General features: G+C 40.9%; 1 protein-coding gene and 1 non-coding gene across 6 annotated transcripts in view; one reads left to right on the top strand and one right to left on the bottom strand.

Moving 5' to 3' along the window:
- The window catches only part of PALLD (palladin, cytoskeletal associated protein), a 432,781-nt gene that overhangs the window by 165,627 nt on the left and 239,828 nt on the right, over positions 1-27,326 (top strand). For all 5 annotated transcript variants that reach the window (XM_050791713.1, XM_050791711.1, XM_050791710.1 and 2 more), the window contains 4 exons: positions 4,920-5,098; positions 19,419-19,485; positions 21,083-21,188; positions 23,643-23,717. In XM_050791713.1, coding sequence (XP_050647670.1) covers positions 4,920-5,098; positions 19,419-19,485; positions 21,083-21,188; positions 23,643-23,717 — 427 coding nt within the window. The remainder of the gene's footprint in view (positions 1-4,919; positions 5,099-19,418; positions 19,486-21,082; positions 21,189-23,642; positions 23,718-27,326) is intronic.
- On the bottom strand, positions 24,762-24,870 carry LOC126955773 (U6 spliceosomal RNA). Its single transcript, XR_007726072.1, has one exon. It is a non-coding gene; the product is annotated as a U6 spliceosomal RNA (small nuclear RNA).

Genomic DNA, 27,326 nt, shown 5'->3' with positions numbered 1-27,326 from the left:
CTGTTTCTGGTTGTCTGGTATCTGACCCCGGGTTGATGTGGGGAGGGAAGTTGTGGCCCTGAGTATGAGAGCCCAATGGAGGGGTTGCTGAGTGTGTGGGCTCTGGATTGGTTAGTTTGCATATGGAGGGCACGCTCCTAGGACGGTCTTTAACACTTCTAGGAACTGGCTAACCCTGGGAGAGGCAGTCCCTGCAGGGTCAGCCATGTCCCAGATGCAAAATTATGTTCTTTTTGTATGTTTCTCTCTGTACTCAAAAATAATTAACCTCATTCGTTTGACAGTTGATCATTTGTCCCTTTCTGATATCATCTGTATTGTTTCCTCATGCCATTATTTGATATCAAGTGCATTTATGCCAATTTCCCCAACTAGAAACCAACTACTTCTTGATTGTTTAAAAAAAAATGCAATTTTTAAGTTTCAAAATTGATCCATAGAGTATTGCACATAGTTGGTGCTTTAAAGTATTTATTATCAGCCCCACATTACTTTAGAACATGCATCTGATGAAATAGCAAATAGTGAAGAAATCTGTGCTCCAGTAGATTTGTAAAATGCTGCATACATATTATATCTCACTCCTTAATGTTCGCAATTCACATTTCCTTATTTAAGGCCCTGGGAAGTCCTGCAGAAAAGAACTTTGTTTAACATTGTCCCAATCCAGCCATTTACTAAACTTATTTGACCTTGAAACTTTTTCTCACTGGGTACCTGCTAACAACCCAGGAATATGTTGCAGAATGCTTTTCTATCCTGTTTCTTCCATGGAATTTGTACTTTTAAAAAAAGATAAAGACTGATTATAAACTGAGTGATAATGATAAGTTTAAGACTAAAGAAAATAATCAGCAAGTGCAATAAAGTGCTTGAAATACACCTTAATACTGGCAGAGAAGTTAAGACAATGAATGCACTTTCTGCCTCAGTCAAACTCATCTATTTAGTCAAGTGAAATGGTTCATTATGTAATAAAACTCTTCAACAACTGCATATGGCAAAATGATTGGTGCTTGTAAACCACTAGGCTGACCTGTTTTTGCTTTTTAAATATGCATGCTTTTTGTTCTCCAGCACAGTGAATAAAATTGAAACAGCATCTCAGATTGTAACACATAGAAGAAATAATGCAGAGAAAAGAATAAATTTGCCCAGTAAGGTATAAGTAAAATAATTAGCATGAGCCATGCATATTGCTTTCAGGGAAAGCAACGGACAGCCAGGGAAAGTCAGTTGTTGACGTAAGTGCCTGTCAAGTCACCAGTTCTATGTTGTTAAAATGTGGTAAGTTAGGGTGTGACCCAAGGGGAGGAGAAAAAAAACCTGCAAATATTTGGATGGCAGGCTCTCCCTAAAAACAAAATGGGCAGCATAGTTTCTGGCCAATATTTAGATGAATGTGTTTGATCTATGATTGGAATCATTTGCTCAATGGAACTAGCAATGGCAGAGCAAAGAGGCTCAACTGTGGCTTTAGGAAAGTCATTTAGCCTTCCAGTTCAGGTTCCTCATCTGTATGAGGAGATAAAATGTCAAGGTTTTTTTGTTAAATGGAAGAGTGTATTTTTAATGATTGTGTTAAAAAGTATTTCACGAAATAATGTAGAAAATTCTTTGATGAAGGGTGCAAGTAAATTAATGGCTTAGCTTACTTGAAATATACTAGGATACAATCATGTTTCTGAGATCACAGGCCCACATTGGACCTTTAAATGTATTGATGGATTTGGCACCTTGTCTTTATCACAACCATGGTACTTAACTTTCCATGTTATACTGAAATTAGCTTTTGATGGGCCTTTCTATCCTATTGGAATGTAAGTTTTTCCATGGTAGAGGCCTGATCTTTTTTTTTTTTTTTTTTTGAGACAGAGTCTCACTCTGTCGCCCAGGATAGAGTGCAGTGGCGAGATCTCAGTTCACTGCCAGCTCCACCTCCTGGGTTCACACCATTCTTCTGCCTCAGCCTCCTGAGTAGCTGGGACTACAGGCACCCGCCACCACGCCCAGCTAGTTTTTTGTATTTTTAGTAGAGGCGGGTTTCACCGTGTTAGCCACGATGGTCTCATCTCTTGACCTTGTGATCTGCCCGCCTTGGCCTCCCAAAGTGCTGGGATTACAGGTGTGAGCCACTGCGCCCAGCCCCTGGTCTTATATTAACTTACTCTCTAGGTTCTAGCACAGTGTTTGGCGTATGAATGTATTAAGCATGCCTTTTAATTTTCAGTATCTCTGCTGCTTTGGCATGCAAGGGACCAGAGATACAATATACATTTTTAAAAAATGGTTGCTACGTTAAACAAGTGAGCAACCTGGACGGAGAGCCAAGACTCTGTGAGGCGGGTCATTCTGGTCCAGAACTTATCAGACCAACACTTCTTAAAGTGCACATGATCACCTAGGGGACCTGAACTGATTCAGTAGATTCGGGGTGAGGGTCAAGATACTGCATTTCTAACAAGTTCCCAGGTGATGCTGATGCTGCTGGCTGCAGGACCACACTTTAAGGAGCAAAAAGCAGGAGTGGGGAACCTTTTTCTATAAAGATCCAGATACTAAATAATTGGGGCTTTGAGGGTCATATAGTATGTTGCAACTACTACTTGACTCTGTCACTATAATGCAAAAGCAGACATAGACAATATGTAAATGAATGAGCATGGTTATGTTCCCCCCACCACCAAAAAAAAAAAAAACCACCTTATTTAAGGACTCTGAAATGTGAACTTTATGTCACAAAATATTCTTCTTCTTTTGATTTTTTTCAAACCTTTAAAAGTATAAAAACCATTCTTAGCTCAAGGGCCATATAAAAACAGGCAGTAGGCTTGCAGGCTGTAAGTTTGCTGAGTTAGAGGATAAGATACTAGTCACTTACGTAGTTGGCAAAGGTTTCCCTATGGAGTACATCTAACCAAAAGAAACGAATCCTTCTCCCTATTGAACCTCTGTTGCATTTTTTTATGCTTCATTTTCCCCCAATAGGTGGTTTATATCTTTTTCATGGAAGGTAGAAACACTCTAATTCACAGTACCGACAGACAAACTCAACTAGTTTAGAGTTTAGCAGGCATTATTTTTTGTTACCTGTAGTAGGTAATGCAGTTCCTCACACATAGAAGAAGCTCCCTTAGTGTATATTCAGTTTATTTTAATCTGTTGAAGAAGACTTTAGCTTGGTCTTAAGGAAGAGTAGTTCCTAGATGGGATTAATGAAGAAGGTAAGGAGATGATTCCAAGGAGAAGAAAATGTGGGCACAGAAAAATAGGCAGGTAATATTTGAGGGCCATGTAAGGAGCAGTAAGTCCATGCAAATATTCGACAGAAACAGGGGATTAGTATAAGAAAACGATAGGGCCAAGTTATATGAAAGCCCACAATGACAGATCTGAAGTTTAGGGAGTGATTTATGTAGGGAAAAACTTCAAGAGCATTAATCTGATGACAGAATATAGAAAGAATTTATAGTCTGCTGGTGATGGAGAGACCAATTAAAACACTAAAGCCGTAGTTAATACTGATGGGTGAGGATCTGGACTAGGGCTTTGGAAAGATAACAGAAAAAAAAAGAGACTGGAGGATGACTCTGGGCTGGAAAGTTCTTCCAGACTTTATGACAACAAAGAAAACCATGCAGTGCCCCAGAATCAAGAAATACTGCCCTGCTCAATTGCCCCCAAAATAATATGGTTTGCATTGCATAGAATGCTCAGTTGGCTGATTATTTTATGTTCTTTAATTCCCCAGGTCTTATCTCTTCTTTGGTGAGAATCACATATTTAATGTTGAGTATGATTTCTGGGGTTGATACTCAGAATATTAGCAAACTCATTTGCTTTATTAACTTTATTTTCAAATTAAATTAGACAAAAACCTATATTATCCTACTCTAAACACAGAAAAAAAAAGTCTTCCATGTCATATTTCACAAAAGGATGTGAAATCCAAGTAATTTTATAGGAAACTAGACTTAGAGAAAATCTCTAAGTGCTCATTAAGAGCTAAATGGACAATATTTTCCCAGAGAATTCAATCCTTTTAGTTGTAAGTGGTAGATTTCTACACATCTCTTTAAAAATAAATCCCATTTGGGTTTCTTTTTAGGGCAGCTTTGGGCTTTGTTTTGTTTTGTTTTGTTTGTATGTTTGTTTCTTGGTAAAATGTAAAGGCAACCAAATGTTACTGAGAATTTGAGGTGCCAGGGGAGAGGGGAGAGAGAGTGAGAGAACCTGTGTTCAAACAGTCTGGCAGCCTGAAATTTCCCACACGAAGGGCTTGATTGTTTGGGATAGGAAAAGTGCTGATCAGCAAGAATGAATTACAGCACAACTGCTATATCTCTCCACATCTTGGAGGCCAAGGCAGTCTGCTAGAAAGTTTTGTAAATATCAGAAATGTGGAAGGCATTAAATCTGTTACTGCTCAGCTGATCAGAAGTCTTAAGGTCAACAAAAATATTGCTGCCTGTGATTTTTTAACATGATGATAAGTTTCCTTTCATATATTAAATATTTTGAGCATAATGTTTATATTACTTTTCTATTTTCCTTTAGATAAGACTAATAGATAAAACTGTAATAAATGGAGGAGGTATTTGTTATAAAGCATTTTATAAGACACTGAATTTCTGTTCCTTTTATTTTATAACTGAAACGGTCTTTCTGAGTTTGACAGCGTCACTTGGGTTGATAAAATGTACAAGATGCTTTACAAAGAAAACCTATGGGAATTGTCTAGTCATTAATTCCACAGTCTAAATTGTAGAGTTTCCATTAGTAACACTGACACTGATTTTTTTTTTTATCAAACAAACATAGTTTTGCATAGCAACTAGCCTTCACTTCTGCTTTATTGTTTTAAACATCACCATTTCCTTTCTTTCCCTCCTGTCCTTTGACCTCCATTTGGCCTGCAGATGGTTCTGTGAAGGGAAAGAACTGCACAACACTCCTGATATTCAAATCCACTGTGAGGGTGGGGACCTCCATACCCTGATCATAGCAGAGGCCTTTGAGGACGACACAGGTCGCTACACCTGTCTGGCTACGAATCCCAACGGCTCAGACACAACATCTGCTGAGGTGTTCATTGAAGGTAAGGAGGGGTGCCTTGTAATGGGGGATAAAGGTGTGTCAGTGGTCTAATCACTCCAGTATCTTGGGCGTGCAAATGTGCCTTTCCAATGCAAACAGCACAGTGGTGTTCTAAATCAAACTCCATTTCCCTGAAAACCTTTATAAATTGAACTGTTCTGACATTTAGGCACCCATCAACTATCCCTGATGTCAACATTTGTTCCTTTTAATGTAGAATGTTTCCACTCCATTAACTTGAATTATTTAAAATGTAAGGCATCCAAATTATTTTTGTCTTCCTCTAATAAATGAAGCATAGAAACATAATTGAAATATCATATCAAGCAAAGTTAAGCGATAAATGACTCAGGAAATCATTCATGAGAATTTTAAGTGATTGAATACTTTTAAATGTTCTCATTTTTACTAAATTCTAGAATTTTGCCTCTTTTGTTAAGACCCCATTATTCCTGCTAAATGCACTATAAACTTGCAATCACTAGGTGAGAATATTCAAGAATCAATGTTGTATTAAAGAGGGGTAAGCAGAGAATGAGCTATTTCTGTTGTTCTATTCATCTTTGACAGGATTCAATCTCCAGGGAGTTGAAAAACTTGATATCAAAGTATTATATTTTACATTTTTATTGTGTTTTGATCAATACCAATCATTTAGAATAGTTGGAAGTGTTTTAAGCACTGTAGTGTTTATACTGTTCCTAAATCCATAAATCGATGAATGCTCTGTTAACTGGTTGCTTTCAAAATAATAGTTAAAATATAGAAAGAATATTAAAATCCTTGAGGTCCGTACACTTTTTTTTAACTATTTAATAGCACCAATATCTTCATTATGTAGAGGTGAAGAAGGCAAGATGTGAGCCACCATTTATAGCTCCTTCAAGAACTGACCCACAGCAATTAGCTTTAAAAGTAGGGCCAGGTGAGGTGGCTCATGCCTGTAATCCCAGCACTTTGGGAGCCCGAGGCAGGAGGATTGCTTGAGGCCAGGAGTTTGAGACCAGACTGGGCAACATACTGAGACCCTATTTCCAAAAAAAAACAAAAACAAAAACACACACACACACACACTTTTTTTAAAGTTAGCCTGGCCTGGTGGCATGTACCTGTACTCCCAGCTACTCAGGAGGCTGAGGAGGTGAGGAGGGACGATTGCTTGAGTCCATGAGGTTGAGGTTACATTGAGCTATGATGACACCACTGCCCTCCAGCCTGGAAGACAGAGCAAGACCTCATCTCTTAAAAAGGAGAAAAATTTAAAAATAAAAAGTAACTATTACTGATGACTTAAAGTATGTACCTTTACTTGAGTGAAAGGATCCTCCACATTATCTATGTCAGCAAACATCTTGAAGTGCCTCAAGGGACCTTGTCCTGTTAATAAAAACAAACATTCTATATGTAGTAACAACCGATACTTACATGACACTTACAAAATGCACGCGCGCGCGCGCACACACACACACACACAATCATTTACACTTTGCCGTAGCCTACGAGATATTATTAGTGTTCCCTTTTTATAACTGAGGCCCAGAGAGGTAGAAGAAACTTGTTCAAAGTCACACAAGAATTTGAACCAAGACAGTCTTGCTCCAGGGTCCATATTAACCACTCTATCATACAGATAGGTATTTCAAAGTGCTGCATGAATGAAAAGTGAATGACAAAAAGATGTTTAAAATTTCACTAATGAATTGGCAGTATTATTCAGGGGTGGCAAACTTCTTAAGGCATGTTAGAATACAGTGAAGGGAACTTAAACTTCCATAAAAATCCTGTCTGCTAATGATGATCAGATGTGTCCTCTAACAGGTAGAGCACTTTTAAATGAAATTCTTTATTTGCTTGCAAGATTGCTAGAAATATGGTAAGTTTTGGATTCTGCTGCTTTCATACTACAACTATTAAATGAAATCACATTAGATTTAAGTAAAAGCCTGTCAACTTAATTTAACCAAAATTTATTAAGGCCCTACTAAGTGCTACACAGTGCAGGTATAAATGTGGTTAAGAGACAATCCCTGATATCAAGGAGTTCTCAATCTAACAGCAGATAAACACATTTAAAAAAAAAAAGCCGGGCCCAGTGGCTCACGCCTATAATCCCAGCACTTTGGGAGGCCAAGGAAGAGATCAAGACCAGCCTGGCCAACATGGTAAAACCCCGTCTCTACTAAAAATACAAAAATTAGCCGGGCGTGATGACGGGCACCTGTAGTCCAGCTACCCAGGAGGCTGAGGTACGAGAATCACTTAAACCTGGGAGACAGATGCTGCAGTGAGCCGAGATCATGCCTCTGTACTCCAGCCTGGGCAATAGAGTGAGGCTCAGTCTCAAAAACAAGCAAACAAACAAAAAAAGGAATGTAAAATGATAAAGTAATATTATAATAAGTGGTATAAGAGAAATCAAAAGCATTTTCAGAACTTATAAAAGTTAAATGCATGATATATAAGATATATATAAAATCATATATATATATATATGTACTATAAAATGAGATATTTCACTGCCTCTTGAAACCAGCTGCAGAGTCCAACTGGGATAGACTCAAACTCTCACCACACTGATATTTAACTTTAAATGTCGTTCTTCTGTATAAAAGTGTCTGAACTGCCAGTCTTCTTCTGCCAGTCCTTTCAAATCATCTGCATGAGGTACTAAATATAAGAAAAGTATCCCTCTAGTTCTTTTTTTTTTTTTTGAGACGGAGTCTCGCTCTGTCGCCCAGGCTGGAGTGCAGTGGCCGGATCTCAGCTCACTGCAAGCTCCGCCTCCCGGGTTTACGCCATTCTCCTGCCTCAGCCTCCCGATCCCTCTAGTTCTATATGCCACGTATGTATCATGTTCAGGACTTCAACAGAGATAGTGGATTTCTTCCAGAGCACAGCTTTCCATGTGACACTGCTGAACTTACCGAGACATCCAACGCCGTTGGGTACCTCTGACTGTAGATAGATCGTAGGTGACTTTAGATAAATTGAAGGGAGGTTAAGGAAGCTGGACATGGCAAGAATGAAGAGTTGTGAAGATTCAGTCTGCTAAGCCTAACATAAAGTGCTTTAGAAAACTGGCTCCTTGGCCTTGTGAAATATGAATAATTTTTTAAAAACAAAAGATTTTAGTGTTTTTATCCCTAAGAACAGTTATATGAAGTGGGAGAGAACCTCAGATAAATTCCTAGCCTCAACTTATGACTCAAAGTAAGAAATTTTTATATTTTACTTATTCTAGCACTAAATTCGATTCACCCATATTCCTACTGAATTGCTTCCTGAAGCATGTTATTACTACATCAGCTGTCGTTGGCAGCCTATCTATCAGAGGGTAGAAAGGTTTCTTTTTGAAATTAAAATCTCAGCAAAGCCTTCTCTGAAAGTTTAACAACCTACTAATTAAAAGCTGTCTAAATTCCACTGTCTCATGCATCAAGTTTTAGAATGATACAAAAGAGATTACAGCTTAAGAACAGTGGCTAGCATTCATTTAGTGTCACCTAGGAGCCAAGTACTGTTCTTCATTTTTACAGCGATTACCTCATTTCATCCTTACAAAAATCACTCCATTTAATTTTTTTTGTTTTTTTAAATTGACAAATAATAATTGTACATGGGGTATGTAGTTCTGCTTTGATATATATTACGTATAGTGATCAGATCAGGGTAATTAACATATCCATCATCTCAACATTTATCATTTCTTTGTGTTGAGATACTCAATATCCTCCTTCTAGCTATTTAAGACCATATAAGGTATTATTGTTTACTATAGTCATCCTGTAGTAGTATGGAACATTAGAACGTATTCCTCTTACACTTTCAGCTGTAATTTTGTATCCTTTAACAGTCTCTTCCTATCCTCTCCTTCTCCTTCCCCTTTCTAGCCCCTATTAGCCCCTGTTCTGCTTTTTTACTTCTATGAGATTAACTTTTTTTTTTTTTTGAGATGGAGTCTCGCTCTGTCACTCAGGCTGGAGTGTAGTGGCGCGATCTCGGTTCACTGCAAGCTCTCCCTCCCGGATTCACGCCATTCTCCTGCCTCAGCCTCCCAAGTAGCTGGCACTACAGGCGCCCGCCACCACGCCCGGCTAATTTTTTGTATTTTTAGTAGAGACGAGGTTTCACTGTGGTAGCCAGGACGGTCTCAATCTTCTGACCTCATGATCCGCCTGCCTCAGCCTCCCAGTGTGCTGGGATTACAGGCGTGAGCCACCACACCTGGCCAAGATTAACTTTTTTTAACAGAAAGTTAAACACTGCATGTTCTCACTCATGTGTGAAAACTAAAAATCAGCCTATTTTATAGTTGAAGACACTGAAGTTTTAAGAGGCTAAGTAATGACCAAGATCACACATAAACACACGTGCGCACACACACACACCTGGGAGTCAAGGATTCAAACCTAGGCAGTCTGACTCCTGAATCTGCCCTCTACCCTACAGCATAAAATCCAAATAAACTCATTATCACTAGGGCAGCTACAGTTCCTTGCCTTCATCTGGTAACAGGATTTCGGACCTGAGCATGGCATTTTTCAGGGCATACAGTTGAGCACTTTTCAGTCATTCTCAAGAACATAGTGAGTGACTACTGTAAGGGAGGCAGTGGTTCACCCTTGAGACACACAGCAGCGAACAAGCAGGCCTCTGCCCTCACTGCACGAACACTCCGGAAGACGGCCAGAGTAACCCAGTAAACTCATAAGGCATTCCAGCAGCGGCACATGGTGTGAGAGAAATAAAGGTGGCTGATGGGATGCGGTGATCAGGAAGGCCACTCCAAAGAGATGACATGTGGTCTCAGAAAGGAGCCTGAGAAGGAGCCAATAGGGAAGGCTGGGGAAAGAGTGCTCCAGACCAAGGGAACAAATACAGAGGCCCTGGTGAGGACAGCCAGATGTGCCCAAGGGGCAGGAGGAAGTCCGGGGTGACTGGAACATCAGATGGAGGAGGTAGCTCAGGGGCTTGGGCCGCAGCCGGGGTACGCGGGACACAGGGCCGAGGCTAAATCAAATTGAAAATCATGGAGGGTTTAAACTGATTCATATTTTCTAACTGACACTGTGGTTTATAATTGGGGATACCAGTAGAAGCCTATTGCCGGTGCCTCAGGAGGATACGGCAGAGATGAGGGGAGTAAGTCAGATTCGAATTGGGTTCAGAGGCAGGTCCAAAAGCCCTGCGGTGGTTCCACGTGGAGGCGAGGGGAGGAAAGGAATCAGGGATGACTCTGTGGTTTCAGCTGTACCGTTTGTGAGGACAATGGTGCCAATCTCTGGAATGAGGAAGACGGGAGAGGAACAGGATTAGAGACAGAAGGAATTAAGTGCTGTCTTTTGAGCATGCTGTGTGTGTGTGTGTGTGTGTGTGTGTGTGTGTGTGTGTGTGTGTGTGTGTTTGGAGATGGAGTCTCACTCTGTTGCCCAGGCTGGAGCGTAGTGCTGTGATCTCGGCTCACTGCAATCTCCGCCTCCTGGGTTCAAGTGATTCTCTTGCCTCAGCCTCCCGAGTAGCTGGGACTACAGTCACGAGCCACCATGCCTGGCTAATTTTTGTATTTTTAGGAAATATGGGGTTTTGCCATAGTGGCCAGGCTGGTCTCAAACTCCTGACATCGAGTGATCCGCCCACCTCTGCCTCCCAGAGTGCTGGAATTACAGGCATGAGCCAGTGTGTCCAGTCTGAACATGCTGTGTTTGAAATCTCTACTTAGCCACGTGGATGTATCAGGCCGGTAGTTGCAGATATAACCATAGATGTCTAGAGCACAGGATGAGAATGCAGTATTTGGGGAGCATCAGGATATAGATGGCAACTAAAGCTGTAGGACTGGACACACCTCCAGACAGATCAGCTAGGGAGGAAGAGGGGATGGAGACGAGGAAGGGATCTGAGTGTGAGCCTGGGATACTTCTGCCTGTTGAAAGAGGAGTTGCCAGCAAACAAGATAAGAAGGAAAAGCTCCTAGGGTGCGAGAGAAACCAGGCAAATGGTGTAAGGGAAGGCAAGAGAGTTTCCAGAAGAGGGGGCTGCGAGCTGTGTCTGCTGCTTCGGAGAGCTCCAATCAGATGTGGGCCAGGAGGAAACCACTGGGGTCAGCAACAGTGGATGTTGTCAGCGATTTTAGCAAGAGGAGCTTGAGGAATCTGAACAGGGTCAAATATCAAATGGAACTGGCTGAGAAAAGTTTGTGAAATATGGAAAGAGAAGCAGCAAATAACAGATATTTGTTGGAGAAGTTTTGCTTAACCGCCAGCAGAGATAGGGGCTGGGATCTGGAATGGAGCATAGGGTCAAAAAAGATGGTTTTTACAGTGTGTGTGTTTTCAGGCAGGAGATACTAGAATATGTTTATAGGCTGAAGAAAATAGTGCAAGAGGGGAAAATAGATTATGCAGGAGGGAGGAGAATAAGATGGGGAAAGGAAATGGAATCTGTACTAGATGGTGAGAGGGTGCCCTCAAGAACTAGCTGGCAGAGGGAGCTTCTCAAGCATTTCCTATATAAATAGGAAAGATCCATGTAAACATGTAAAATAAATACAGACATCTCAATTTTCCACCACTGCCTCCCCCTGTGATTGTAAAATGAATTATACAGACTGTAAAATGAATAGCTTTATGAGCTCCAAAGAGGGCAGGATGGTGGCCCTGAAATGTGGGATGAAGGAAGCTGGATTAAGCTGGACCTTGTGGATAAAGAGGATTGGGGTCAGGAGGAGAGGAGGGCAGGGCAGCATTAAAAAGGTGGGGAAGGGAACCAGCGTGACACAGATTGGCAGGTCCTGTTTGACACAGGTTCTCAGTGCTACAAATAATCAGATAAAATGTGTACCCCTTTGAAGTGACATTGTGAAGTGTGTTGTGATGTGAAATGTGGAATTGTTCCTGGTAACCACATAGGGTAAAGCCTTTGGTGCCAGGACCACTGCCATGCCTCTCTAGGCATAGATTCCATTCACTGGGTTTTGAAAACTTTTGGAGAAAAGCTAAACCAGTTTAAGCACAGCTTTGGCCATTCTTCATGTTATCTATCTGAAAATAACTTTTCATGATATTTTATGATGGCTCTATGCTTTGGTTTCTTCATCTGGAGAAAATTAGATTGTTGTAAAGGTTGAATGAGTTAATCCACTGGGGTGGTACCTAGCACACAGCGTAGGCCATTATTATTTATAAATACCGTATTTTTATTTTTAAAAAGCTAAAATGTATGGATAAAAAGAAGATATAAAAGTCATGTCTAGGCCAGGCATGGTGGCTCATGCCTATAATCCCAGCACTTTGGGAGGCTGAGGCAGAAAAATCATTTAGTCCAGGAGTTCAAGACCAGCCAGAGCAATGTAGTGAGACCCCCATCTCTACAAAATTTAAAAAAAAAAAAAATTTGCCAGGCATGATGGTGCACACCTGTAGTCCCAGCTACTTGGAAGGCTGAGGTGGGAGGGTCACTTGAGCCCAGCAGGTCAAGGGAGAAGTAGCTGGGATGGCACCACTGCACTCTAGCCTGGGTGATGAAGTGAGACACTGTCTCAAAAAAATAAAAAAGCATATCTAATCCCACTGCCTTATGAAAGTCACTCTTAATATTTTTATCTTTCCAATTTTTTTCCTACATATGAGTACTTAAATTTTGCTGTATCTACTCTTTTGAACTCTGTTATTTTTTTTTTCAATTTAAACTACTCTGTCACAGACACCTTTCCATGTCATTAAATGTTCTTTAAAAGCATTTTAATTCCTTTGTAGTCGTTCATCATTTATAAAGTTATGTGTCACTGACATTGCTTCAGTTATTCTGATCTGTGAATGATTCTTGCTGTGTTGGTAATTATAGCAACTGATTTAAAAGAGAGGAAAAGAAGCAAATAATAGAAATGAGAGAAAGGATGTATTTATTCCTCAAATCTTGAAAGGCAAAATATGCATAAAAGGATAAACTCCATGACTCAGTTCAGTAAAGTCAGTTAGAGATTTAAAACATATCTATACAATATATAAACATATTATGTTTATTTTATTTTTATATTTTATATATTTTACTTATATATATTAATTATATATATAATATGTATTTTTTAATGGTTGATATCCACCTCTGTGAAGACATCCTTCTTGAAGTTGAAGCTATGTGTTGATTCACATCTAGTTTATTTCTACTCAGAAATATATTTTTTCGAGGAAGATATCAGACAAAAAATAAAAATAATTACAACATAGCGTTTTCATAAGTATGAGGAAATGGACATTTTGATATATTGTAATTTTATACGTATCTCTGGGGAGGTGTAAAAACATGGAAATGATATATCCAATAACATTGGAATGATAAAATTATGGCAAATCCATACACATGAATTTGAAGCAACCATTAGACAATCATGAAGTGCCTATTTACTGACATGTAAAGGCATTTTACAAGAACTAAGTGGGAGAAAAAGCAATAATGGAACAGTATACATAGCATTGTCTGTGTCCACAGAGATAAACTTTGGAAGAACGTATTCCAATAGTTTCTAGGTGGTGGTATTCCAAATGATTTTTTTCCTCTCATTTTTGCTTCCATGTATTTCCTGGGTCTTTTCCCACCAGAAAGTATTACATTGGGTAGCTTTTGTTTGTTTGTTTGTTTGTTTTTGAGACAGAGTCTCCCTATGTCGCCCAGGCTGGAGGGCAATGGCTGGATCTCCGCTCACTGCAACCTCCTCCTCCCGGGTTCACGTCATTCTCCTGTCTCAGCCTCCCGAGTAGCTGGGACTACAGGCGTCCGCCACCACACCTGGCTAATTTTTTTGTATTTTTAGTAGAGATGGGGTTTCACCATGTTAGCCAGGATGGTCTCAATCTCCTGACCTTGTGATCTGCCCGCCTCAGCCTCCCAAAGTGCTGGGATTACAGGCGTGAGCCACCGCACCCGGTCAGCTAAGTTTTTAAAATGAAAAGGGAGCACCTTTTAAATTCAAGACAGGAGACTCATTTTTGTGGCACTTCCACTGGCCAAAGCCCAGAGCATGATCGTCGGCGTGTGATTCCTTCACTCCGTGTGGGAGGCAGAATAGGAAAAGCTAAGGTTTAGGCAGGTCAATGTTAGGTGAACAGATGATAGTAACTACAAGGACTAGAACATGTAACCCTTTCAGATTGGAGCCTACATCCAAAACTGAAAGTGACGGTTAATAAATATGGAGGAAGATTTTTTGTTTGTTTGTTTGTTTGTTTTCCCCTGACCATCAGGTGCAAAGCAGATGACTGAAGTGGGCACAGAGTGGGAGAGGAGGGAGAACCGCCCTGAGGGGAAGGCAGGGAACTGGCTGGCGCAGAGAGGGAGATTTGATCTGCCTCCATTTGCAAGAACTGCTCTGACACCTGAGACAAAAAGTGACTTTCAGATTTCACAAGGGTTGGACAGGTGTGCAAAAGTTAGCAAATGTGTGCTTATTTCAGGGGGCACCAGCCTTTTTGGCCCCTTCTTCCTTTGAAAATCAGCTGGAAAAAAGTAGCAAGAATGGCTTTCTAAAGACAGGTCATCAGAAGGAATTTTTTTTTTTTTTAATGGTTGAAACATTTTGAATCTGGTGAAAAGTAACTGTTTACTCTCCACAATTTTTGGCTACCTTGAGAGTGTCTGTGATAACTTCTATATGATTTTTGCCACCCCTCCCCTTCTCCTAAATGCTTTTATAATTCCAATAAAATGGTCTCTCTGGTTATCCCCGACCTTCTGATCGCCTTCCCTGGCTTTTCCTCAGGGATTCTCAGCTCCCCGCACCTCCTCACCACAGAGAAAACTTTCTTCTTGCCCGTAACTTGTTTTTGATGGTTTGTTGTTTGCTCCCTTTGTGTCCCTACTCCGCCAGTTAATCCTGAACACTGACTTTTCCCAGTCTCCACTCGCGGTGCCTACACGACCAGGTTCAAACAGGTCAGCCCCAGCGTCCAGGTCCTGCCTGTGTTTCCAGATTTGCCTCCCGTTACTGCCCCCAGCCTGCTGCTCTTCTCTCCTTCACGATCTGCGCCTCGTCCCCAGACAAGCGTTACCACTTCCCAGTTCTATCTCTTCATGCCAGCAGAAGCCTGGAAGGTGTGTGTGGGCAAGGCATGAAGCTAGGCCCTCTGAGGAACCCACATGTGCCCACCTCATGAAGGTCATGTGGTGTGGGGGGAAGGTCACAGACCAGGAGGCTCAACCACAGGAGTGCCTGTCACCACTGCTTTCTAGTTGTGTGACCTTCTGCCAATTACTTCACTTCTTGGTTCCTTGGTTTCCTTATCTATAAATTGGACATAACTCGCTTCTTAGTGAGGTTCATTATGATGATGATTAAATGAGGTAAAATGCCCCACAGACGCCAGGCACACAGGACATACTCAAAAATCGGTAGTTCCCTTCCTAACCCAGCGTCCATCCTCAGGGAACTCAGCATTTTCTAGCAGGTATGATATTCTAGGTGACATGAGTGCTGTAAACAAGAACGCTGGGAGTTCAGAGAAAGAGCACAGAACAGTGCCCGGGCGGACCGCGGAAGATAGCGTATCAGGAAAAGACTTATAGGAGTTTCCTAGGGAGTGAAAACTATGACTAAGGGACAGGCATGGAAAACAAGCAGGGAGAGAGAGTCCCCACCTTCTCTGGGTCCTGGGGGAGCCTTCCTTGCCACCATCCTTAAAATTGCAACCCCCCAGGAAGTCCATCACGGCCCATGCCCCTCCCCTGCTTGATGATTTTCCTGCTTCACTCACCAACGTATCATGTACTTATTTCTCTTCTGTGTCCTCACAAGGGCAGGGGTGTGTGTGTGTGTGTGTGTGTGGTGTATGTGGTGGGTGTGGGTATGGTGTGGGGGAGTATGGTGTGCGTGTGTGGTGTGTGTAGTGTGAGTGTGGTTGTGGCGTGTGTGTGTGGTGTGGTGTGTATGTGTGGTGAGGTGTGTGCGTGTGGTGTGTGTATGTGCATGTGTGTGGCAGGGTGTGTGTGGTGTGTGGGTGTGATGTGTGTGGTGTGGGTATGGTGTGTGTGTGGTGTGGGTGTGTGTAGCATAGGTATGGTATGTGGTGAGTGTGGTTATGTGGTGCATGTGTGTGGTGTGGGTGCGTGGGGTTAGTATGGATGTGGTGTGTTTGCAGTGTGTGTGGTGGGGTGTGTGTGTATGGTGGGCGGTGTGTGTGTGTGGTGAGATGAGTATGGATGTGTGTGGGGTGTGTGTGTGGTAGGGTGAGTATGGATGTGTGTGGGGGGTGTGTGTGTGGTGTGTGGATGGGTGAGTATGGGTGTAGTGTGTGGGGTGTGTGTGTGGTGGGGTGTATGTGTGTGTGGTGGGGTATGGATGTGTATGGGGGATGTATAGTGTGTGGTGGGGTGTGTGTGTGTGTGTGTGTGGTGGGGTGGGGTGAGTATGGATGTGTGTGGGGGGTGTGTGTGTGGGGTGGGGTGAGTATAGATGTGTGTGGTGGGGTGAGTATGGATGTGTGTGGTGTGTATGTGTGTGGTGGGGTGAGTATGGATGTGTGTGGGGTGTGTGTGTGTTTGGTGTGTGGTGGGGTGAGTATGGGTGTGGTGTGTGGAGTGTGTGTGGTGGGGTGAGTATGGATGTGTGTGGGGTGTATGTGTGTGTAGTGTGTGGTAGGGTGATCATGGGTGTGATGTGTGGAGTGTGTATGTGGTGGGGTGTATGTGTGTGTGGTGGGGTGAGTATGGATGTGTGTGGGGGGTGTGTGTGTGGTGGGGTGTGTGTGTGTGGTGGGGTGAGTATGGATGTGTGTGGTGTGTGGTGGGGTGTGTGTGTGTGGTGGGGTGAGTATGGATGTGTGTGGTGTGTGGTGGGGTGTGTGTGTGTGGTGGGGTGAGTATGGATGTGTGTGGGGGGTGTGTGGTGTGTGGTGGGGTGTGTATGTGTGATGGGGTGAGTATGGATGTGTGTGGGGGGTGTGTAGTAGGGTGAGTATGGATGTGGTATGTGGGGTGTGTGTGTGTGGTGGGGTATGAATGTGGTGTGTGTTTGAGGGGGTGTGGTGTGTGGTGGGGTGTGTGTGTGTGGTGGGGTGACAATGGATGTGGTGTGTGGGAGTTGTGTGTGGTGGGGTGTGTGTGTGTGTGGCGGGGTGAGTGTGGATGTGGTGTGTGGGGTGAGTGTGTGTGTGTGTGTGGAGTGGGGTGAGTATGGATGTGATGTGTGGGGGGGTGTGGTGTGTGGTAGGGTGTGTGTGTGTGTGGTGGGGTGAGTATGGATGTCGGGTGTGTGTGGTGTGTGGTGGGGGGGTGTGTGTGTGTGTGTGTGTGTGTGGCGGAGTGAGTATGGATGTGGTGTGTGGGGGGGTGTGGTGTGTGGTGGGATATGTGTATGTGTGTGTGTGTGTGGAGTGGGGTGAGTATGGATGTGATGTGTGGGGGGGGTGGTGTGTGGTGGGGTGTGTGTGTGTGTGGTGGGGTGAGTATGGATGTCGAGTGTGTGTGTGTGTGTGTGTGTGTGTGTGTGACAGGATGAGTATGGATGTGATGTGTGTGGGGGGGTGTGGTGTGGGGTGGTATGTGTGTGTGTGTCTTCACTGCATATCCCCCTTATGGAGTGCACACCATAGGTGTGCAGGTGGACTCAGCTCTCTGAATTAGGGTTACATAACTTGAAAGTCCAAGAAGTTCTGGCAAATAGAGGTAGAAAATGAAGTTGGAAATCATGAGGGTCATTAAATGACAAATTTTGGGTTTTTTATGTTACTGAGTAGAGACTCTAGTCATCTCATTTTTAACAGGGACGGTGTGCTCTAGGAAAATCTATCTGACACAGGGAGGGCAACGATGAATTTGAGAAGAAGGAGATGGGAAGACAAGAATGGTTTATGGTAGTCCAGGCCCCAGGCGAAGAAAGCCTACACTGGATGGTAGACACAGAAATAAGTAGGCAGGGACAGCAAACATTCCAGCAGAGTTACCTAAACATGGCTGTTTTCAATGTCAATAAAAGACTGGCAAACATATCACAGTAGAGTCACTGGAAGGAATACCAGGCAGCTGTACAAGAGAACACAGTGAACGTATGTATTCTAAATCCACTGATAGGCAAAAGTGGCCAAATGCCAAGTGAACATGTCATGTGAATCCATTTGTATAAATATGTACATAAATGTAAATATGTTGATATGCTGTATTAAACTTATCTGGGTCATGTGCGGTGGCTCACACCTGTAATCGCAGCACTTTGGGAGGCCAAGGTGGGCAGATCACTTGAGGTCAGGAGTTCGAGACCAGGCTGGCCAACATGGTGAAACCCCATCCCTACTAAAAAAAAAAAATAAGAAAATTAGCAGGGCATGGTGGCACATACCTGTAATCCCAGCCACTCAGAAGGCAGGAGAATCGCTTGAACCCAGGAGGCAGAGGTTGCAGTGAGCCAAGATTGTGCCACTGCACTCCAGCCTGGGTGACAGAGCAAGATTCTGTCTCAAAAAAAAAAAAAAAAAAAAAAAAAAAAGACTTATCAGGAATAATACACATCAGACTTAATGTGGTATTTGGGAATGGCATTTAGGAAGGTACCCACTGATCTTTACTATTAGGCTGCACGATTCTGTGCTCTATGGTTATTTTCCTATAAGCATGTATTATTATATAAAAGAATATAAATGACCCAAGTTATATGTATCTTGGAAACATTAAGAATATACTTCGAACCATTGCAATTTTTTAAGTCTGTTGCCTAAAATCTCTTGACATGAAATATGCAAACATCAAAATCTGACTGCAGTTTACCTTTTGACTAAAAATCTAGTAAGTTGACCCTTTATTTAAGAACAGTAATAATGCAAATGAATTTGGGAAGGCATGATCCAAAATCAAAGGCCCTCTTATTCAAGAACAGAACCACTGTCATATTCAGTTTTACCCAGGAGCCAGAAAGCATCTCTGATTAATGAGTAATAAAGACATTATCAGTCCTTACCCTGCAATCTCTGGAGAAGGTTACAGTTTAAAAGCATGGGTGTTCTTCACACAGACACACACACATCTTTATTTCATAGTTTATAGCCATTTAAAAGTACGGTTGTGATGACCACGGTGATAAAAATGAAACTAATAATAAATATGCCATTAAAAGTATATTGCTTTGAAGAAAGCTATTTATAGTAGTACTTTTTAAAAATGAGTTTCTGAAGAAACAGTACAAATAAAAAATGGTCTGAGCCTGAATCACTCTATTTTATTGTGTGTTTCGGTGAAAAAGACTTTGTATGTTGTTTTATTTAAGGGAAATATAATTCTTTGCAATTATTATAGATAACACTGATATCTTAACTTTACCATTATCTTTAATACTTTCCCAGGTGCCAGTTCAACAGATTCCGACAGTGAAAGTTTAGCTTTCAAATCAAAAGCTGGAGCTATGCCACAGTAAGTGCCTACAATTCCGTCTATTATCTGGAAACAAAGAATGGCAACAGAATGGTTGGGGTATGAAACCATGCTTGCTGTGCTTTGAAGAAAAAAATCAACTGATGTTAATCAGAGACCAAATACTGAGGTTGGGACACAATTTTTTTTTTTTTTTTTTTTTTTTTTGAGACAGGGTCTCACTCTGTCACCCAGGTTGAAGTACAGTGGTGCGACATGGCTCACTGAAGCTTTGACCTCCCAGGCTCAAGTGGTCCTCCCACTTTAGCCTCCCAAGTAACTGGGATTATAGGCAGACACCACCATACCTGACTAATCTTTTTTTATTTTTTGGTAGAGACGGGGTCTCACTATGTTGTCCAGGCTCATCTGGAACTCTTGGACTCAAGCGATCCTCCTGCCTCAGTCTCCCGAACTGTTGGGAGGGATTATAGGCACAAGCCACCATGTCCAGCCCCAACACAATTTTTAACTTGTAAATTTGAACTTTGAAGTTTGCATTTCGTCATTGATATGCCAGAATTTTACCGTATGCAATGTTAGTTTCAAAGACAGCCATCTAACTTAGTCTAAATGTATGGAAAGAGAAGTCACGTTAAGAGAAAATCAGTTAAATCATTACTAAAATGTGAGGACCAGTTTATTTATGCAAGTTGGAAAATATCTAATTAGGCCAGAAGTAGGTTTTCCTTTGGATACAATCTATTTTTATTTAGATCTTGTATCTGAAATTCGCAAAACTTAGTTATTCCTACAAAGACATACCAATTATTAAAATGTTACTATCTTAATTATTTGGCAAAAATAAAATCTACCAGAAATTTGTATTATGGAAAACTCCATAAATATTGAGTCTGTTCTAATAAATTTCTTTTATCTGCTAGTATGTACATAAAAATTATATCCATTCAGCATCAAATAATCAGTGATGCTAAAAGGACCTTGTAAGATTATTTGACCACCCCTGATTTTTGATAAGGAGCTCAAGTTTAGTGAAGTTACATGGCTTGCTTCAGATTTCACCGCCAGCTACTTGGCAAAGCTAGGCCTAGAAACCAACTCTTCTTAATCTTCTGTGAATACCTCACTAACTTATATGCACTAAGAGAACACAAAAATTCCAAGATACCCGCAACAAAATTAGAAACCAGAACAAAGAACAGCTGCTAGACTTAAAATGGACAACCAAAACTTTGAGTTAAATATAGGACCCTAACCCTAAACATTTCAAATCTCTGCTTATTAATAAAGATTGGATTTTTTTCCAAGTATTTTCTCTTAGGATTTTCAAGTTTAATATGTTAGCATCTTCAGCAGTGTCTCAGTTACATCAAGCTACTTTTCTTTTACTCATGTATTGATTTTGCTAAATGTCTATAAGGTACATTCTATAAGGTACATGCATATACTGACCGCAGCTATTCTAGCTGTTGGTTATGCATTCCCATTGTGGAAGCAATTACAGTTGAAGTGGGTTGAGTATGCAAAAAGAAACCTAGCTTTTCTGTTCAAATGTTTCAAGGAATTATTTCTGCTAAAAAAGCAAAACAAAACAAAACAAAAAATCTGACTAAACACTCACCTTCCTATTTTCCAGAGCTCAAAAGAAAACAACTTCTGTTTCCTTGACAATAGGATCATCATCTCCAAAGACAGGGGTGACCACAGCTGTGATTCAACCATTATCTGTCCCTGTGCAACAGGTAAGTATGCCTTGAGCCAGAGCCCATAAGGGGTCGAACTCATCGGCAAACTTGTGGATTTTAAGAATATGACTTTGATTCTAACTAGTATACTCTCTTGAAATATTTTCTGAGTGGACACAAAATTCAGAGCAAAGAAAATTGTAGGTAGGGTTTCTCCTTTCAGTTCACTAAAAATACCTTTAACCAAAGCCACACCACCAATTAGTCAACATTTGCATTTCCATTGGGAACTTCTTTCTCTAACAGCTAATAACCTGATAAAATGGTATCTGTTTTAGCTGTAACTATTTGATTATTCCCACACATGTATATGCTCTTTCATTTAGCCAAATTTATTAGCTCATTACAAATTAAAAGACAAGTCTGCATACCAACAAAAAGCTTTCCCACTCCTAAAAGCTAAACAAATGAGAAAAAACAACTCAAATTCCTTGACTTCACCATGCTTTTTGATCTTGCTTTTATTTTATTGTAAGACTGCTATAGCCCTCAAAGAACACTAATATAAACTACTGGAAAGTAATTGTAATGAGTTTACTTTGCAAACACAAACAATATGAACTTTAAAAAAAAAGTTAAAAAAATTACATCTGGATGTCTCTAAATCATGATTTAATGAGTATGTTCAAAGACAGCACTCACAGAAAGGTTTTCTCCCACAGTCTAGAAATGTAAACTCATTCCTAAGTAATGAGTATGTCTTACAAGTATCACCATGTCCTCCTTCAGCCTTTTTTACCTATTGAATGCTCAGGGGTGTTTCAGCCACTATAGAGGCCAATATGTTCTATCGATACGTGGAAAATACAAACAGTAGAGAGAAGACATTTGGGTCCATAAACTTGAATCAACCAGTATCAGTTACTCAGAGATAGCATATATAGTACATATTTCCTTTAAACCCCTTAACCAGAGTGGAATTTATATAAATATTTGATTAAATCAATGGACATTTATTGGTATTTGATGTTTAAATATTGATAAATATTTATTGAGTGCTTAGTACTGTGCTAGGCATTTCATGACAGGAAAAAAATGTCACCCACCCCATTCCGAAATGGGGTGAATGTGACAGAATATATTTACATGTAAGACAGAAGCCTAGGAAATAGATACATACACATCTAGATATGTAAATACCATAGTAATGTAAAGAGTGTATTTTTAAATGGATTAAATTCTGTGAAGACATGGAATGGAAGGTAGTTTACCCCATGTTTATAGTTGGGAGAATGAAGCGCCCAGAGAAACTCCTTCACTTTCTTACTGCAGGCAATGTGACGTCAAGTAGTGCTCTGGAACCAGACTGCCTGGGTTTGAATCCCAGTTCTACCACTTCCTAACAGAGGAACCTTAAGCAAATAATGCTTCAAGCCTAGTGTTTTCATCTGTAAAATGAAGATGATAACACTGTGTATCTCACAAGTTTGTCCTGAAGATCGAGTGAGTTTATCTTCATATGACACTTGGAACAGTCCCTGGCATAGAGGAAATATCAATACTATAATTAATTATACTATACTATAATTATATTTATTTATATTAATTTAGTATAATATAATTATACTAAAATATAATACTATAATTAATACTACAAGAGTGTTCACAAATTCTTGGGACATAAAAAGACAGTGAAAAGTGAAACCTCTTGAATCACAGGCCAGTAAAGTCTTCCAGGAGTAATGAATAAGCTCCATTACCATCCTAGCATCTCTACAGCTCTGCCAAAATTCTTCATGATGTCCCGTGGCATATTTAGACACACGATACCAGATCACCATCATCTTGGGTTAAGAAGCTAACAACAGCTTCCATACGTGAATAAATCCAGATTATTGAAAAATAAGTGATAGTTCACAAAGAAATATTTTCCATTCACTACTCTGAAATCCTTATAATGTTTCTCCAGAGATGAATGTCATTCAATAGGTATTTTAGCACCTTTGTTTTTTGCACATCAATAAAAAAAATTTCTTTTCTCTCCTTTCCCATAATCCCTATATCAAAAAAGAGTACAAGTTAAATAAGGATAGGTAGATGTTTGATAATTTAACCCTCCACTGCCAACAGCCAATGGCTTTTATGCATTGAATCCAAACTGTATTTAAAAATAAAATACAATGTCTACAAGAAGTTTTAAAAAGACCCGTGTGGAAGTCCCACACACAGAAATCCATTTGGTAATAGCATTTAAAAACTCATGGATCCCCAAGGACCCAGGGAAATTTTACCTTGAATATCCTTTTGAACAGAGAAGAGTAACAGATGTGAGATGAGGAAGTGGAACAACGTCTGTACTGTAAGAGTAGACAAGTAAAATGATGTATGGCGATACTTTCATTCACTCGTTTCATTCAAGTGGGGCGATCCCCATAATGAAAGGTTTCTTCAGCCCATCTTTTAGGCGATTTATATATTTAGAATTTGATCCATGTGTCTCTGCTTTTGCAGGTTCACAGTCCAACTTCATATCTCTGCCGACCTGATGGAGCCACCACTGCCTACTTTCCTCCTGTTTTTACAAAGGTCTGACATCTGGAAGTCTCATTCTCTGTGTTTGCTTTGGTCCTTCAATTTCATTTACATGTGGCTTCATGTAGCAATCTTTAAAAATTAAAAAGAACAGATTAGTAGGCTGATTACCATGGTTACCTTTGGGATTAAATAGATATTTGTTGAACAACTGCCATGTGACTATAATCTTGTGATGGGTTCTGAGAGATGTGAGCAGGAACCTGATAGAGCCTAAAATCTAGTGGGAAAGCCAAGACAGGTAGAAAAAAGATTTAAAAAAAAAACAAAAACAAAAACACTGCTGTGTAGGAAATTGCTTGGGAAATCTAGCAAGTTTTATAGAAATTCAGAAAAACTGACTAATTTTCCATTTGTTGAGTCCAGAATTTGCATTGCCAGGCTGAATGGCATCCGTTTCATTGGTCAGCCTCTCAAGTCAGAAATGGTTCCATATAGCATTTCTTCTCTTCCTTTTTCCTTCCTTTTTTTTAGAGAAAATTATAAAACTTTATTAAAAGACATTTTAAAAGGCCCAAATAAATGGAGACATGTGCCATGCTTGCAGACCGACAGACTATAAAGTCATGACTCCCTGATTAATCTGTATTTAATGTAAATCTGGCTACAATTCCAACAGCTTCCTGGGTATTTTTGTTTTGTTTTGTTTTGTTTTTACTTTAAATTCTGGGATACACGTGCAGAACATGCTGGTCTGTTACATAGGTATACATGTGCCATGGTGGTTTGCTGCGCCTATCAACCCGTCATCTAGGTTTTAAGCCCTGCATGCATTAGGTGTTTGTCCTAATGCTCTCCCTCCCCTTGTCCCCCACCCCCCGACAAGCCCCAGGTGTGTCATGTTCCCCTCCCTGTGTCCATGTGTTCTCATTGTTCAACTCCCACTTATAAGTAAGAACATGCGGTGTTTGGTTTACTGTTCCTGTGTTAGTTTGCTAAGAATGATGGTTTCCGGCTTCATCCATGTCCCTGCAAAGGACATGAACTCATTCTTTTTTATGTCTGCATAGTATCCCATGGTGTATATGAGCCACATTTAAAAATATGGAACGCTTCACGAATTTGCGTGTCATCCTTGTGCAGAGGCCATGCTCAGCTTCTCTGTATCATCCCAATTTTAGTATATATGTGCTGCCAAAGCAAGCACAGGTTCCTGGTTTTTAATTGTTTGTTTGACGTAGAATTTAGCAACCTAATTCGAAAAGTTGTATGGAGGAAAAACAATGGCTAAGAATAGCTAGGATACACCTGAGGAAGGAAAATAAGGTAGTGTTAGGAAGGAGTGGGATTTGTCCTATGAGATAACAAGACGTTTTAAAGGGATAGTAATTAGGGCAGTATGGTCCTGGTATGAGGCTAGAGAAATTGATGTGAAATCAGAGTAGAGGCCACAGAGATACTGAATACTTACAGAAACTTGCAAATCACTGGAGAAAGAATTGATTCTTCAGCAGAGGTGAAAAAGTATCCAGTTGGACTCCTACCTCATACTTTTCACAACAAACAATTCCTAGTAAAGACAAATGTGAAAGCAAATCTATAAAACTTTTGTGAGGCAGAAAAGAAAAGCATTTTTGTAATCTCCATTTAAGGAATGATTTTTTTCCCTTCAGTTGGTTGAATCCAAGCTTTATAAAATATCTTTTCATAAGCAGTTACAGTATTTCCAGTTGGGCACAGGCAACAAATGTTAACAAGTGGTAACGACTTGGAAACTACCCTCCTAGCTAGGCTGCTAGAAAAGAAGTCATGTAAAACCCTGCCTAAAACTATGTCAATCTGATAACCAATGAAGTCTTCCTTTGATGTTAAGAACAGAACATGTTTACAGAGGGGTGGACACTCCACATTTAGGATGTAGTTTAAGAGTTTTGCAGAAGCAGCTTCCCAAGGTCATCACCAGAAAAGGGTGTGTTGCCCGATGTATTGGTAACCAAGATACAGTTGATTTGGGGGTGCCAGGGCCCAACATGCCTCTTGGTTTAAATAAATAAAGTCCATGCTAGTGGCACAAGGGAAGGAAGAAAGGATGCGAAGTTTTACTTTCTTTCACTACTGGGCTTTCCCGCATGGGTCTGGCATGTGTAGATGTTATGGAATTCCTCCTGGGCACCGAGAGGAACTCTCAAATACTAAGTACAAAATCCTGTTTCCTCCCTTGCAGTCCAGCTCCTGCAACATAGTCATTCTATTAGTGGTCTTTCCCCTTTCCCCAAAAGAAAACCATGAAGCATTCTTTGTGCTAACAGCACAACTTTAAAGAGAAGTAAACCAAAACTCTGTTTTTCATATAGGTTGATTTTTAAGAACTCTCAAACTGTCAATTCACTGGAAGCTCAGAGCCACGGGAAGCTCAGAGCCACGGAAGCTCAGAGCCACGGAAGCTCAGAGCCACTTCTCCAGCCTTCCACTTTCTGTGTCTGGACCATGGAACATCTCTCTTCTGCAGGGCTGTTCCCTTCCTTGATGCATCTGCTTTTCCCTTTCTCACTTTAGGCAGCTTCTGTCTCTAATTTGCAGGGTCCTTCTAGGCCTGGTCTCTGGTTTTGGAGGGGTAGGTTTAGAAAATAATCCTGCTGATCTCTGTAAATCAAACTAGCCTTTACTTTGTCACTCACAGCACCTTCATTGGGCTTTCTCTTAGGCATGATGATGACAATCAATGGCAGGTGGGCTGGCTTTCACAGTCCAAGGGTTGCCTCCATCTGTTTTCTCATGCTACTCTGGAAAAGATTCCTAGGTCCTAGGTCTCAGAGCTGGTCGGAGGCAGAGCCAGTGCTCCTGCCTGCAGGCCACCTGGCAGATTGGTGGGTTGTGGACCACAGGACTGTGGATAGTATGGACGTACATGTGACATTTCTCCCCAAATAGACCCCTCCAAGGAAGCACAGTGTCAGGCGGACTTGATGGTATGGCAAGAGGGGTCCTTATATGGATCCTGAAACCCCCAGGGCTCCAAGATACTACACAAAGTAGATGATCCAGGTTGCCATGTGCATCCTGTAAAGGTTGGCATTCAGTCTCCTTTGGGACTCCTTGTTATGTTCCCGAAGGTTCTCCTAATGGCTTACTATGTTTAGCCATGGCTTTTGCCAAGATAAAAATGTTAGCTCCAGGAGGATCCAAATGGCAATCCTGGAATAACTGTGGAGCTTTGACTGCTTAAGTTGCTTGACATCTACCCATTTCCTACATCTCTGACTTTCTGACACTGAAAAAAAAAATACCTAATCTTAGGAATAAATCAAAGTCTCTTTCGGTGCCTCAAAGCTGAAGCATGAAAAATATTTCAGTGCCATTTGTAGTCTATCCTGAACAGCTTCCTGAACAAGCCTAGAGACATTTAATAGGTTAACCCATAGAAGCTGGACCCCGTAAGTGACATTTACCCTGTTTTGATCTAATAAATTAGCTATTCTATGGACCCAGTCACAAAGAAAGAAAAATACTATTTAAAATCGGAGATTTTCTCCATTTAAATATAAGAGAGAAGAAAGAATGAAGTCAGAAATAGTTGATCATCTAAACCTTTTCACTTAAAGACATTCTAGTTAACTACCGAAATGTTTATCAAATGTCTTCTCAGACTTCACATTAGACTTT

This window comes from Macaca thibetana, chromosome 5, assembly GCF_024542745.1.
Source record: "Macaca thibetana thibetana isolate TM-01 chromosome 5, ASM2454274v1, whole genome shotgun sequence".
Lineage (NCBI taxonomy): Eukaryota > Metazoa > Chordata > Mammalia > Primates > Cercopithecidae > Macaca > Macaca thibetana.
Note: the sequence above shows the minus strand (reverse complement) of the source record. Positions and strands in the feature narration are given on the sequence as shown.